Source organism: Oryzias melastigma, linkage group LG17, assembly GCF_002922805.2.
Source record: "Oryzias melastigma strain HK-1 linkage group LG17, ASM292280v2, whole genome shotgun sequence".
Classification (NCBI taxonomy): domain Eukaryota; kingdom Metazoa; phylum Chordata; class Actinopteri; order Beloniformes; family Adrianichthyidae; genus Oryzias; species Oryzias melastigma.
In genome coordinates, this window is record NC_050528.1 from 16,945,997 (window position 1) to 16,961,765 (window position 15,769).

The 15,769-nt window shown below is 42.0% G+C and overlaps 1 protein-coding gene across 2 annotated transcripts in view; it reads right to left on the reverse strand.

Moving 5' to 3' along the window:
- Positions 1–6,741: 6,741 nt before the first annotated feature.
- scinlb (scinderin like b) overlaps positions 6,742–15,769 on the reverse strand; it is a 16,397-nt gene continuing 7,369 nt past the window's right edge. Inside the window, exons 4-17 of one of the 2 annotated variants that reach the window (XM_024268961.2) lie at positions 14,848–15,009; positions 14,374–14,523; positions 12,877–12,966; positions 12,450–12,582; positions 12,242–12,330; positions 11,958–12,173; positions 11,755–11,888; positions 11,574–11,664; positions 10,162–10,332; positions 9,920–10,094; positions 8,086–8,201; positions 7,888–7,965; positions 7,752–7,812; positions 6,742–7,358 (exon numbers count right to left, since the gene is read on the reverse strand). In XM_024268961.2, the coding sequence (XP_024124729.1) occupies positions 7,198–7,358; positions 7,752–7,812; positions 7,888–7,965; positions 8,086–8,201; positions 9,920–10,094; positions 10,162–10,332; positions 11,574–11,664; positions 11,755–11,888; positions 11,958–12,173; positions 12,242–12,330; positions 12,450–12,582; positions 12,877–12,966; positions 14,374–14,523; positions 14,848–15,009 (1,827 nt within the window). In that variant the 3' untranslated portion in view covers positions 6,742–7,197. Of the gene's footprint in view, positions 7,359–7,751; positions 7,813–7,887; positions 7,966–8,085; positions 8,202–9,919; positions 10,095–10,161; positions 10,333–11,573; positions 11,665–11,754; positions 11,889–11,957; positions 12,174–12,241; positions 12,331–12,443; positions 12,583–12,876; positions 12,967–14,373; positions 14,524–14,847; positions 15,010–15,769 lie in introns of both variants that reach the window. The other variant, XM_024268960.2, reaches the window with a different exon arrangement.

The following is a 15,769-nucleotide window of genomic DNA, read 5'->3' on the forward strand; positions in this document are numbered from 1 at the left end:
GGGGCCATAATCCAAAACACACCTTGGGCAGGTGTCTTAACAGGATAAACAGTTATTAAACACACTAAAACAAAATTTTTAAAACGTCAAAACCGTAACTTTTTACATAATTATGAACTAGATATATAGCATTACCTGCAATAATGCTAGTGTGAATGCTGTAAGCTGAATTTGGCTGCTGAAGATGCTAGTGCTGATAGCTGAAGATGCTGAAATTGATAGCTAAAAACGCTAAAGCTCATAGCTGAAAACAGTGAAGCTGATAGCCAGCTAAAAATATTAGCTAAATACTAAATTTGCCTAAAAAAGAAAGAAACTAAGGTTAGCCAAAAAAGCTAGCATGTAGCTGAAAAAATAGTTAAACTTCGAAATAGCTTAAACTAAAATAAGCCTAAATTAGCTAAAAAAGCTAGCGTGTACATATTAGTCTAACTCCAAAATAGCCTAAAGACCTTATAAAAAGTCTAAATTAGCCAAAACAGCTAGCATGTAGCTGAAGTATTAGCTAAACTCCAAAATAGGCTAAAAATCTTATAGGAAATGCCAAAATAGTCCTAAAAGCTAGCAGAATGCAAATTTTTAAAACTGTAACTTTTTAACATAAATATGAATAATAAAAAGGCAGGAATATTATTCCAGAATAAATCAACTTAAACCTTAAATAACTTTCAATGTTTTACTCTCCATAAAATATATATTTTGTCAAAATTATACAAGTTAGAAATGAACGCTAGATAACATCGGGCCATTAATAACAGTAAAATAAAATGATCTGGAGAGCCAGATATAATTACCCGGAGGGCCTTGACTTTGACACGTGCTCTAGATAAATCCTTTTTTTTTTGTTTTGTTAATTAAAGTTCATTTTTATTTGGATCTTTTTCTTAGCACTGATTCTTCTGCAGCCATGACTGTCATAAAAGAAACTACACAATGTGTTCCTATCAGGTTTTGTGTTAACATTATTTATTTATTTGGCATTTAAATCAAGAATGGGAGGATAATGCCTCTTGAGATGAAGCATCTCATTTTCAATAGGGTCCTCTTTTCCAGTACGTAAACAGATTCAATAAGAATGGAAAAGAAAAAAAATCAGCAAAGAAAACTAAACAAAACTAATTTGACACGAAAAAAATGACACAACACACACACAGTACAAAACACACTAGCTCACAATATACACCTCTCCTCCTTATAACAAAAGCTTACACACCAAAATGCAGCTTTGGCTCTCATTTGGAAAAAAAGGACATAAATACAAATATAACATGCATTAGAATACAGGCAATATAAAATAAGAAAACTAAAAACAATGGTATGTGTGCTCGAGATGAAGCAAAAGAGCTTTTCTAAATGCTGGAAAGGATCTTGTAGAACCTAATGATTGAGGAAGGTCGTTCCATTGCCTTAAACTGATTAAACAGTTTCATGCACATCTGAGAAACTCAAGTACATCCAGGACAGTTGAGCAATCAAATGTGAAAACATGGCAGCAGCCTAGTTCTTGGAATAAAAAGAAAAACATCATAAATACACTAGTATCAACATCAACTGATTGCTTGTGTTGTTTTGTGTTCAGCTGTAGTTATCAACTATGGAGTTTCAACAACAAAATCAACGTACTGCTTGTTTTCCAGATATTTCTGTTGATGGTCTCCCCATATTTTTTTTCAAAAATATTTTATTAACATATTAATAAATGATCCAACTGTGAGATACATTTAACCATTTTCTGTACAAGATTCAACATATTCTAATAGAAAAATTTAAGCAACAGAAAAGGGACATGGAACAAACCACCCACCCCACCCCAGTAGATCAATAGACCACAGTCACAAACTCAATTGGGTATCAGTTCCAAATTTGAAAAGAAAAATTTTCATTTACTGTAAAATTTTTTGCGAGCATCCTCAGTGTGTGTTTAATTTTCTCTAATTTAAAAAAACATCATATCACTTAACCATTGCGAAATAGATGTGCATTTAGAAGATTTCCAATGTAGTAGCAACCGATGTCTTGATAACAGATGTGAATGCTACAGTATCTTCTTGTGCTCTACTCAAAGGAAATGAGAGGTCAGGAACACAACATATTGGAATAAGTGGACAAGATTGCATATTTACTTTAAAAACAGTTGATAAAAAAGCAAAATAACTGGTCCAAAAATTTCTTCAATTTGGGCAAAGAAAGAACATGTGGCTGAGATGACATGGTGACCTGACATTTGTCACATTTCAGACAGTCTGGTTTTTGAAAAATGTGCCCAGTGTAGGACCTTAAATTGCATGAGACCAAGACGTGCACAGAAGGTAGACAGTCGGACCTTGTCAAAGGCATTTTCCCAAAAATCCTCATTCAAAGTTAACCCCAACTCCCTCTCCCAGGCCTTCTTTATCTAATTGTTTAAAACCGTTGTCTATATAGTGAATGCTGGGTCTAATAGAGAAATAGGCGATTATTGTTCAAAGGACACAAAGGTGTAGCTGCCAGAAATGTAAAACACTGCCCAGCAAACATTTCAAATTGGGCCCCAAATGATTTACCTTTGGGCTGAATTGGTGGCCCCCAGCAGGGATTGTCTGTGGGTTCCATGGTGGCCCTACCTGTGTTTGTCCACACTGGATTAGGTGGTGACTCGGTGGTCTGGGTCCCTACACTAACCAGCCACCCGGTGGACAGCGTAGCGAGCTAACAAGCTTCCTGGCTGCCCTTGTCGCTGACACTGACACTGACACTGGGGAGGACTGCAGCTCCTCTGCTGTTCCTACTGTCACTCCAGAGTCCACTCAAAGCACCACTGAGGCTGCTGGAAATGATTTGGCCGACTCTGGCACAGTGTGAAGTCGGGCAGGAAGGGGACGTTGGAAGTCAAGGGGAAGGGCTAAGCATTTCTGAAGATGTTTCTAAGGTGAGAGCCGAAGTCGTGGCTGAGCCTGTCTCTCCTCCTTCGAACATGGACTGTGACTCAGATTGTGTCTCCTTGGCTGATTCACAGGCTGCCTGAGAGGATCTATACACCCTTCAAGAAAAGAACAATTTTCTTGATGATTCATACGATAAAAAAGGTAAAGTTACTGATCATTTCTCAAATCCTAAGAAGTTTACCCGGACATCGGTGACCCTCCAGAAAATAGTAAATCTTGACATGTTGAGTGAAAAGAAAATGTTTAGATTGAAAAAAACATGTTACAGCGTTACATAAACAGGACAAAGGTTACAGGATCTAAATGAATGAGACTCACAAAGTAAAGTTATGAATGTGTGTGGATGGAAGAGCACGTCACTACTGTTTCTGTCACTTACTGTCTTTCTCTTTTTGTTCATGAACAAGCTCAGGGTGGGTTCTTTGAATATCAACGGTGGGAGGGACAGGGAAAGGAAAGTGCTAGTCTCCATCATGTTTCATGATAAAGAGCTACAAGAAACCCATAGTGATGTGACCACCGAGACGGACTGGGGTTTGTGGTGGGAGGGCCAGTATGTTTTGTCACACGGCAAAACCTTTTGACCTTTTGTGAGAATTTTGAGATTTTTGGGGAGTTTTGGAGGTGTAAAAAGGGGGATTTTGTATCTGTTAGTCAGGGAGGTGGGAAAAGCACAAATATGGGTGTTCTGTCAGCAATATTCTAGACATGCTACAGTCACTGTTAAAAAAGCCATCCCCGCTTTAAAGAAAGACATTTCCAGCCTTGAGATGAGTGGAGCGACCCCCTCTGTTTCATGCGAGCAGGTGCTGAAACAGAAAAGGAATGAACTGAGTTATTTTTTGATAGATAGAGCGAAGGGGGCGTTGGTTAGAGCCCGTTTCACTAATATTAGAGACATCCCTTTTTTTTTAATCTGGAGAGATCCGTTTCTCAAAAGAAAAAACTGGTCTGCCTTTGCCTTTCTGATGGGAGTATCACCACAGCACCAGTTACTATGAGGGCCTATGGAGTGGATTTTTACACCACCCTCTTCAAGGAGCAGGAGTGTGACCGTGACTGTGTGGACCAGCTGCTGGAGGGGCTTCCAAGGCTGAGCAAGGGAGCTAGAGACGAGCTGAATTCTCCAATCACGCTGGATGAGCTAACAGCGGCTGTACGTCAGATTACACCCAGGAAGTCTCCAGGGCTGGACGGTTTGCCATCAGACTTTTACAAGTATTTCTGGAGGTGCCTCAGCACGGATTTTCTGGAGGTGGTGCGAGATTGTTCAAGGACTGGCAAGCTGCCTTCTTCATGTCATCATGCAGTTCTTTCTCTCCTGCCTAAAAAAGGAGATTTGACTCTAAAACTGAAGACCACTTGCCTTACTATGTACAGACTATAAATTGCTCTCAAAAGTTTTATCCAATAGGTTGAAGAAGTTTTTGGATCAAATTATTCACAGTGATCAATCCTAGAGTATGCCAGATCGCACCTTTATGGATAACCTTTTTGTTGTGTGTGATGTGTTTGATATTTGTAAGTCCCATGGTGTTAATGTTGGGCTGATCTCTCTGGATCATGAAAAAGCTTTGGTTGATCATCATTCTTATTTATTTTCCACTTTGAAAGCTTTTAGTTTTGGAGGAGGGTTTTATTTAGCTTTTGAATCTTTTGTATAGACAGGTTTTTTGTTTGGTTAAGGTTGGTGAGGTGTTAAGTCGTCCCGTGATGGTTCAGAGAGACATTCGATATTGATGTCCTCTTTCAGGTCAACTTTACACCATTGCACTTGAACCTTTGCTTATTAAGCTCCGGTCTAAGCTGACGGGGTTCATGCTGCCCGGGCTCCCCCATCTATCGTGGTTTCTGTGTATGTCGATGAGATCTCAGTTTTTGTGCACCATCAGAGAGATGTTGCTCTTCTCTGTAACTGTCTGAGTGTATACCTGAAAGCCTCTTCGGCTAAAGTTAATTGGGAGGAGAGGACTGCACTGCATTTGGGTCACTGGGTGGACGTGTTGTTACCAATTTTACCGGGACACCTTGCTTGGGTCACTGAGGGCATCACTTTTTTGGGAGTGTTTTTGGGCACGGATGATTACCAAAAATAGAATTGGGAGGGTGTCATGGAGAGAGTGTGTTCCAGACTGTATAAATGGAAATACCTGCTACCACAGCTTTTCTACCAGGGTCAAACTCTTGTTTCCAATAATTTGGTTGCCTCGATGCTCTGGCATGGACTCGTAGTGCTACCACCTCCTGCAAGCTTCATTTCAGCAGTTCAGAAGACTTTGGTGGACTTTTTCTGGACTGGCTGAGGTCTGCTGTCCTCTACCTTCCGGTTGATGAGGGTGGACAGGGAGTATTTGACATCTGCTCACTTGTGGCGGCTTTTAGGGTGAGGACCATTCAGCTCCTCCTCTACCATCCAGATCTGCCATAGACGGAAACTGCCCATGTGCTGCTGAGGAAAGCTAGTAACCTAGGGTATGGCAAGCATCTGTTCCTGGTCGAACAAGTACACCTGGATCTGACACGAGTTTCAGCGTTCTATCAGTCCTGCATGCTTGAAGACTCCTGGTTTGCAAGAGAGGCGCTGTTTTAATTCCTGGACTGTGGCTGTTTGAGGAACCGCTGTTTGGCAGTATGCTCCTCTCCTCACGAACTTTGTCTTCTGCATCCATGGGCTCCAAGCTGAGGGATTTCGGCTGCGTGAAGCTCGGCCATTTCCTGAAGACACCCACTTCTGAGCTTGCTGCGGCTGCAGGTGTTCATTCCACCAGAACGCTGCAGAGGATAGTGGATGAGGTCGGCCAGTATCTACCCGAGAACCTGGGAAGTTTTGTGAGGGATCCTACAGTCACTTCCCAATGGGTGGATGGTACTGATTTTCCTTTTCCACCCTTGCAGGCCTCTCCATCCTGCGACACGAGCTTGGGAAGTTGGAGAGTATGGGAAAGAAGGCCATATACCTTGTGTCTGTCAAGGTCTCTAACATGTGCTCCCTTGCAGACGTCAGAGTGTCGGGGTGGACTGATTTTTTTGGCACCGGGTCTTCCCCGAGGGGTAGTTGGAGATCCCTGTACAAAGCTCCTGTTGAAAAACGGGCAGGTGACCTCCAGTGGAGGGTGGTACATGGGATCATAGCCACAAACAGATATCTGGCACACGTCAATCCTGGCACGGTGGATGGGTGCCATTTTTTTTCCGTCAGCGAGTCGGTGGTCCATTTGTTTGTTGAATGTCACCGTCTGACAGGTCTTTTTTCTTTTCTTCGGGTGTTGCTTGAGGGGTTGTGGAACAGTTTACTTTGTTTTGTTTCATTTACGGCCCGAAATACCAGGTTAGGAAAAAGAGTGTGGACACGCTCCTTAATTTCCTCTCGGCTGAAGCCAAGCTGGCTGTTTGGAGGTCCCGGAAAAACTGGATCCAGGGGACAAGGGTCAGACAATGTTTTGTTTCTTTTCAGGAGGCGTTTGGTGGGACATTTGGGAGTGGAGTTCAGTTTTTACAAACTTACTAATTCTGTTGCTGATTTTGAAAAAAATCTGGGCGTTTAAAAATGTGTTATGTTCTGTTAGTGGACATTCTTTGGTGCTAAATTTTTGAATTGTTTTTTCCCTTGCTTATTTTATTTTCATTATCTGTTTCATGTAATATTTAATTTGTAAAACGCTGCTCGACATTACAGGTGTTTTACAACTCAACTCTTTCTTTTTTTAAAAATGGTTGATTTTTTTATCCTGAACAGTGTTCAATGTAGAGCCTTCACTCTAAACTCCTGCTTTCTCTGCAATATTTATGACCCACAGTCAAAGATCGGAGAAACATGTCAGTTTTATTGTCCCTTTATTGTTATGAAAAGGCAAAGTGATCTCCACAAGCTGCGAGCAAGGAGAACAAAACTTGACAGACACAGGAGTAAGCTTTCTGATTAGTTCAAGATTGTTCATTGAAAATAGATATTAATACAATAAAACTGCAAGAGAAGATAATTTCTTCTAACCTCTAATACAAGTGTAGTACAGAACATGGCAGAAGTAGATAAAAGTCTCCAGCCCTTTATTTGTATTTTAATTCAAGATGACTCCGAGGCAAAAACTTATAAACTAAAAACTGAAACACAATAAAGCATTTGAAAAGGTTTCATGATAGTATGACTTTAATAAATTCCAGCGCACAGCACCAAGATCAAGGCATAGAGGTGACCGAAGGCTCTTCGGTCACTCAGGCATATCCAGATTAGGCAGGGGAAGAGTCATCATGTGAGGGGACTGAAGATCTACTTTCAGAAACGGGCTCGGACTCTTTCTAATGGGTCCGTCTCCCACATCTTGGAATCCCAAGCCTGGAACCAGCCGGTGAACGTTGGAGGCTCCGCCCCTTGTTTAATGGTGGTGATGGGTATTCCTCGACGACCGGAGGGATCAGAATCAACGTATTCTTTTGCTGAAAATGGAGAAGAAGAGACAGATCCAGAGATGAGAAAAACGGAACAATTTAAAATGGTTTTATTCTGATCCAAGCAGCTTCCGTAGTCTGAGAAGCCATTTGAAGGGTGTTTGATTTGGAAAACAGTTTTGCTACCAAAAGAGGAGGGTTAACCTGCATGACAGTCCGACAGCTTTGTTATTTTCCTTTGCTTATTTTTGAGCAGAACCATCTATAATTTTTTACTGTATTTTTGTTTTAGCCTTTTTGTGTTTTATGTCAGACCTTCTTATATGGAGCGACTGCCTAAAGCTAAAAGGATCCAGGTTCAATTCAAGTGCAGTCTTTACTCTGACTCCTGTCAAACTAAATAAGAATCTGTAAAATGTTTGAGTTTGAAGTGCAGCAGACCTATTTTTGGAGCTCCCTTCCTTTCCTCTTCATTGGCCTCATTGCCAACCCAAATAAACAGCTAGAGAGAGGAGAGACAAACAGATGAGTGAAGCAGAGTCCTCAAAGACAAAAAGAACAAAAAAGCTTGTCTCACCTGATCCCAGGTATCTAAGATCATGACATCATCTGTGGCCAGATCTGACTGTGTGAAGTCTCCTGGTACCTCCTCCACCTGAGAGAGACAAGAATTCTAAACTGGAACGGTTGCACTTCTCTCAAGTCCATAAAGACGTTTAGAGAAAGGAAAGGAGTTGTGTGGCATGAGTTCATATTGCTTCTCTTGCAGACTTACCACAAGCCTTCCTGTTTTGTTGGAGCAGCCGAACAGCCGTGGGGGTTTGATGATGCCCTGCAGGCTCTTTGAGGTCTGGTATTCCTTTTTGCCTCCCAAAGCAGACCAGAAATCAGCTGTGGGCATAAACCAGACATCCACACCATCAGCTGCAACAGAGTCACTGCGTCTCCATGTCAGAGATTAGAAGAAACTCATCCTGGAGTTAAATGAAACCCAGTGAAAATCTGTCACAGACAGTCAGAGTTCTTCAAAATTGTGTCATGTCCACACTGTAGGTGTCCGGTTCACGAGCGAGCAGACACGTGTCTTCAACTCTCCTCAACTCTTCGTCTTTTCCAAGTTGTTTAAAAGCGACTTTAATCACAAAGCAACTGCAAAACTGGTAATTCTGCAACAAGGAATGTTGAACATGGCATCAAAGAAAAACCAAGAAGGCAATTTGACAAAGCTTTGAGCCGACGTCCAGGCTAAGCTAACTCCACTGCTTCATATGAATGCCAAAATAACAATACTCCTGGAACTTGACGCTAAGCTATCACGGCTGCTACAACTCATAGAAGATTTCCAACAGGAAAAGGCACGTAACCAACAAGATAATCCTCATGATCTCCTGGAGAGAAGAATGAACTACGTGGAACAACAAGTAAGAATGAACATGATTCTAACAGGACTTCAACTCAAACCCCGGGCCCGGCCTGGTGCAACTAACATTAGCATGGAAGCTAACAAAGCTGTTGGAGATGCTAACAAGTCCGTGGAGAACCAAGTTTGATTATTCTTCTAGTCTAAAGGGATTTCCTTGGATTTAAATTCTATTGAGGTCTGTCATCTGCTTCCTCGGAGAAAGAATTCGGATAAACCAGCGATCCTGATCAGGTTTGTGAATCGAAAGCACAAGATAGCTCTGATGAAACAACAAAAACACCTGAAGGGTTCGGCTGTTTATCTAAATTATCACCTATCGAAATATCATGCCGATAGAGCGACGCACGCTGGACACCTACGGAAGAGACGGCAGATTAAAAGTACTTTTTGCAGAACTCCAGGATCTTTGTCAAACCACTCGGTCCACTGGACCTGGCTAAGCCACTTTGAGACGATTAGAGACGTCTGAGCCTTTGATTGAAGCAAAATAAGTGTGAAATGTGATTTTAAGAAAACGACGCCTGGAATCTACCACTTTTGACGGTGAACTTTGACTCGTTTTTCCGCTGACCTGCAGACAGCTTGAGCACAATTCACTTCATGATACCAGCAGAAGGACAATGGACCCGACAAACAAAGTCTCCAGTCATAACAACGACGTTCATAGCTGTAAAATACAGCAGAAGAAGGATTATGTGGCCCTGATCCTGTCGCTAGACTTGGTTTCCTAAACTGTGATGTATCTCTGATTCTGCACACTCTATTTTTTTTTCTTTTTCTTTCTTTCTAAAATGTGATTTTTGACTGAACTTCTCTTATGAAAACAATCTGCACAAATTTTCTTTTTAACGAGTATATTTTCAATTATTTTAGTTTTTTGTATCGACTAATGTAGATGATTTTTGTTTTTTGATGATAATTAATGATTATCATCAGGGAAGGTCATTTGCATTTGATATTAAGTCCTGAACCGGAAGAACTGGGGTGGGATTATATAAGTTTGCTTCCTCCCACTCCCTTTCAAGTGATCAACTTGTGATTGATTATGTGATATCTCTCTATTATATATAGTATTACCTGGTTGCTTAAAATAAACCATTTCATTCATTCATTAAAAAGTCAGCTGAAGACTGGGGAGCATTTGATGTCAAATCCCTGTGATCCACAGCATCTTCTGCACACCCACCTGGCTCTTTGTTCTCAGACACGTGGCTGGGAGAGCCTCCCAAAAAGCTGACCACATGCTTCGCTGCCTCCATCTCCTCATCGTTTGCACCCTGGCCCCTCCACACATACAGGGCACTTGGGGACTTCAGCACGAACACATCATTGGTGTTCAGGTTGGAGGCAGAGGGGTCCACCTGATGTGAGCAGAGAAATGTCAGTGTCTGCGCCTCCTGTCTCCTCCTCTCACTGTGACACACTCACCTCCACAGCCCGGGTGGCACCGGTGGAGCTGTGGCGGATGTGGAAGAGGCGAGTGCCGCCCGCCTGCGACTGTCCACCTTTGCGTGATGTTCCTCCGCTCAGGATGATCATAGGTTTGTCCTGGAAGAGGCTCATCAGGTGGGGGGGTTCCTGACCCTGAGTCACTCTCACCTGTAGATTGAAATGTTTCAAGAATGATCATTAGAATTTTTTTTCACAAGTTTGCCTCTAAATTTTTATGGTTAGTCTGATTTTAAACTATTTAGTTTTTTGTAAACCAAACAAAAACAAATGTAGAGTCAGTTGAAGGCTTTTTGTGATATTCTTGTGCTTTAAAGAACATGTAGCTGTAATTACTTGCGCCTCCAGTCTCTTAATTCTGACAGTAAAAGAAAAAGGTGGTGACATCAACCTCTGGTGCTAATGATCTGCTTCCATCACCTTCCAGTACAACGGAGGACTGGTTAGGCTCCTGCTCAGGTTGTTCATGTTGTTCCTTAAGATCCCAGGAGTCAAGACTTCATGAACTTTTTCTCAAATAGGACAAACACTACAACTGATCGTAGTCCATCTTAACTGATCACAGAATCAGAAAAGCCCTGCTTCAAGACCTTTCCGTGTGGAGTTTGTTCACCTTATGCATGTGTGGGTTTTTCCCAGCATTCTGGCTTCCTCTCACAGTCCAAACACATGCTTCATGGGTTAACGGAGAACTACAAATTGCCATCAGGTCTGAATGTAAGTGTGAGTGTGGCTCTGGAACAGTTAGACGTCTTCAGGGTGTCCCCCGCCTTCCCCAACAGTAACTGGCTTTGGGTCCAGCAGCCTGGAAAGGAATTCAGTGTGTTCTGAAGATGGATGGATGGATGATGGGTGGATGGATGGATGGATGGATGATGGATGGATGTTTGGGTGAATGTTTAGATGGATGGATGGATGGATGTTTGGATGGATGATGGGTGGATGGGTGGATGGGTGGATGGATGGATGATGGATGGATGGATGGATGTTTGGATGGATGGATGGATGATGGAGGGATGTTTGGATGGATGTTTGGATGGATGGATGGATGGATGGATGAAGCAGCAACTTGAAGAACCACCATCAACCATCACAAATTTACGTCAGTGATAAATAGGCTTCATGTGATTAGGGGATGCCCTGATCTTTCTATAAAAGGAGGATTTTGACAGAGGACCTTCAGAACAGAGCGGAGACTGGTTTCAACATTCTCTATCTTTTCTCCTTGTGAAAGTAAATCTGAATTAAGAGCTGACCTCTCTATCGTCTTCCTTTCAGAGAAATGTTTCAGGTTGTTTAAACGGAATGGATGGACGGCTTTGTGGCTCTCAGAACTACACTCTGACTTGTACTTCTGAACTGTGTTCATGTGGAGGTGCGTCAGCTCTTACCTGAACTGGGGCTCCTCCCATGGAGTCATCCAGCTTGACAGTGAGGAAAGCAGAAGCTCCCAGTTCATCCTGAGTGCACTTCAGCCCCTGCCTAACAGAGACATCCATTTCTCATCAATGTGATTTCAGGGTGTGCTGCTTTGGGACTCAAATCCTGTTGGTGTGATCTCTGCCCACCCACCAGGTGTATATGATGTGCTGCTCTCGGGCCCCCTGTCTGTAGCTGTAGAGGATGAGGTAGCAATCACCACCATAAAAGAGGCCATGAGAGGTTGAATCCACAGGAACCTTCTCCCCGTTCTCAACACGCCAGATCTAAAAGCCAAACAAGAGTCACACATCTGGCCCTGAGGTGTTTAGTAGTGTGATTTCCCAACTTTCTACCTGAACTTTGCCTTTGCCGTCATCCACCATGCCGTGCTGCGCTGCCATGGCTTTATTTGAGTGCAGCGTCGATGCGTCAAAAGGCACTTGCTTCACTTTGGCGATGCTACCAATGCTGTAGGCCTTCCTGGGGCCCGTGGTCTCATCCTTGTCCCTCCAGTCACTGAAGAACTGCTTAAACAGGGTCGTCTCGCTTCCTTGAGGAAACACTTGAATCTGCAAGCGGAAGACTTCCTTCAGCTAACCTGGATGAGTCTCTCCTCTGTCAGAAGGTCAGGACATACCTGAGTTTTGGGGCTGTAACCCTTGTCTTTAATGAACTCCTGTGCTGCAGTCATGGCTTGTTTGCGCTCTTTCTCGTTGGCTTTGGGGCCTGTTGGGAGTGAAAACACAGTTCTGCTTCAGCGACTGAACAGCTGCAGGAATTAAGTTAATCAGAGCTAGAGCTGCTGTGAGATGTAGGAACAATCATGGAGGGGATCGTACAGGCACCTTTCCACACAAAGATGTTCTTGTCCAAGCCGTTGTCCAGAATGTAGCACTCCTCAGGAGACAGCATGGCCTGCTTGAAGGGACTGGACGGAGCCACAGCTGTCACCTTCATGGAGCCAGAAGCGTCGGAGATCTGACCAGGACAGGGACAGTTGGTGAGTGTAGAGCAGTGCCAGTCAGAGAGCATCACAACAGGAGTTCTCCCAGTTATTCACACACTTCTCTGATGCAAAAGTAAATATCACACAGATGGATTTTCTTTAAGGTTCAGTTTAATTTAAATAAACTGTAAAGTCTGAAGGTTCAAGTCCCAGATTAAGTCACTTGAAGAGCTTTCTCTTCATGCTGATTTTTCTGTACAAACATTTTCCGCAGGGGTTTTGAGTAATTCCACTGACAAAAACACAGCGTGTCTCGAATTTCTCACCATGTAGAGGGCGCCCTTGTTCCTGTTAGCAGTCTCCACCTTGTCATCATCTGGAGTACTGGGAGCAATGGTGGTTACAGGTCCTAGAATCTACATGTGACAAGAGATCTTCTCATTTATCCACTTCTTCACTGTACAAGTTAGGAGCTGAAATAGCCTCTTAGAAAACAATTCTAATCCCTGTTCACAAAGACATTGCAGACCGGCATAAGAGCAGGTTCTACAGGGACGGCCTCCCTTTCAACAGTCTGATCTGAGCTGCTCAAAGCCTTAACGCACATGTGTCAAACTCCGGCCCTCCAGATCATTTTATTTTATTGTTATTAATGGCCCGATGTTATCTTGTGCTCATTTCTAAACTGTATAATTTTGACAAAATATATTTTTATGGGGAGTAAAATATTGAAAGTTATTTAAGGTTTAAGTTGATTTATTCTAGACAAATATTCATGCCTCTTTATTATTCATAATTATGTTAAAAAGTTATAGTTTTGAAGTTTTAAAAATTGGCGTTCTGCTAGCATCTTAGACTATTTTGGCATTTACTAAGATTTTTTAGGCAATTTTTGGAGTTTAGCTAATAATTCAGCTGCATTCTTGCTGTTTCGGCATTTTTTTATTTTTTTTTTACATTTTTTTAGGCTATTTTGGAGTTCAGCTATTGCTTCAGCTACATTCTAGCTTTTTTGGCTCATTTAGGCTTTTCTTTCTAGTTTTTTAGGATATTTTGGAGCTATGCTAATATTAACACGCCAGCAGTTTTGGCTAATTTAGACTTTTTTCTACTTTTTAGGCTGTTTTGAAGTTTAGCTATTTTTTCAGCTGTTTTACCTAACCTAAGGTTTTTTTTTCGTTTTTTAGGCTAATTTAGCATTTAGCTAATATTTTCGTTGGCTTTCAGCTTCAGCATTTTCAGCTATCAGCTTCAGCGTTTTTAGCTATGAATTTCAGCATCATCCGCTATCAGAACTAGCACTTTCAGCGGCCAAATTCATCTTACAGCATTCACACTAGCATTATCACAGGTAATGCTATCTAGTTCATAATTATGTTCAAAAGTTTAGTTATTTTTTCAGCTAGCGGTTTTGGCTAACCTGTTTTTTTTTTTTTGGGGGGGGGGGTGTAATTTGGCATTTAGCTAATGTTTTAGCTGACTATCAGCTTCAGCATTAGCTTCAGTGATTTTAGCTGTTATCTTCAGCAGCCAAATTCAGCTTACAGCATTCACACTAGCATTATCACAGGTATATATCTAATTCATAATTATGTTAAAAGGTTACGGTTTTAAAGTTTTAAAAATGTAGTTTTAGAGTGTTTAATAATTTTTTATCCTGTTCGGCCCACAACCTAAGGTGTTTTGGATTATGGCCCTTATGTGATTGAGTTTGACACTCCTGCTTTAATGTGATGCACTTCAGCTTTGGGTTCAGGGACTCTGACCTTCATGATCAACAGCAGGTTTGGCATATGAGACAGAGAATAGTTTCTGAGCGTTACCTTTGTCAGATCATCCGGCTCCGCCCCCTCCTCCACCATGTGTAACTTTGCCCGGCCATTCCTTTCATTATCTCTGATGTCGATGCCGACTTGAGAGGCCTTGAGTCGCTCGAAGCGGTTGCACTCACTGCCACACCACACGTACACGTCCTGCAGGAGAAAACGGCCCAATGCGTCACACCACAGTTTACACAGCTGTCATCATTACTGCCCTACTCTGAACTGTCCGTCTTTAATGAAGGAAAACACCAGTTAACATCACATACAGTCAGAGAAGGTTTTACACAACACTTTACACAGGACATCATCATCTCTGTAAGGTCATCAGACAGCATGGAGATGAGGATATTCATCAAGGTTAACCTGCTTTTTGCATTCAGAATTACAACCAGAAGCTTTTATATAAACCTCCAATCATAAATCCATCTTTATGGCTGAAAGTGACTCCTACATTTTCTCGATGGAGGAGCTCACCTTTCCCAGGTCAACAATGAAGCAGTCTCCTTTGTTAAAGCTGGACCAGGACATCTCCACCTCTGTGGCCCTGATGGCCCTGCGACCTTTGACCTGCAGTAGGCGCTTCACGTTCATGTCATTGGTGACCACATGTTGAAAGCCTGAGGCCACGCCCCCTTTCTGCAACAGAAAAGTGCATTTAAAAGTTGTGTTCTTTACATTAATAATTCAATACAGGGACATTTCTTTACTAAACTAAAACCCCAATAAGGAATGCAATATCAGTAAATGTGATGTGATAAAAGGAATTCATGAGGAAAGACTGACAGAATATTTCCTCTAGATCATGTGTCAAACTCAAGGCCCGGGGGCCGGATCCGGCCCTCCAGGTAACTCCATGCGGTACTCCAGATAATTTTATTTTAATGTTATTAATGGCCTGATGTTATCTTGTGCTTATTTCTAACTTGTATAAGTTTGACAAAATATATTTTTATGGAGAGTAAAATATCCAGATTCCAGCTCAGACGAGAAAAACAAAGACGTTCGTGGATCTGTTGGTCAGTAGCGGATAAATCAGAATGGAGCAGAGCAAGGAGACTTTGGCCCCGCCCATGGCAGTTGCTGCATCACAAAGCTGAACTTTTATAAACTGTGGGTTTTATCTGCTTCTGATCCAAAACAATTAAAATAAATAAATATTTAAAGATGCAGTTTTGATCAAAAATTGCTACAGAAACATGTTAAAAACACCATTTTCATTGGAGTGTTTTAAGGCCCCACAAAGCCATGCAGCTTCTCGCTGTTAGAGGTTTGAGATGATTTCATGGGTCACAATTGAATGCAAGGAAAAACTGGAGTTCCTTTGTGCACAAATGAAAATTCCTGAGTGCACAATGAGCAGCAGGTTAGCGATTAATCAGTGGAGGGTCGTGACTTT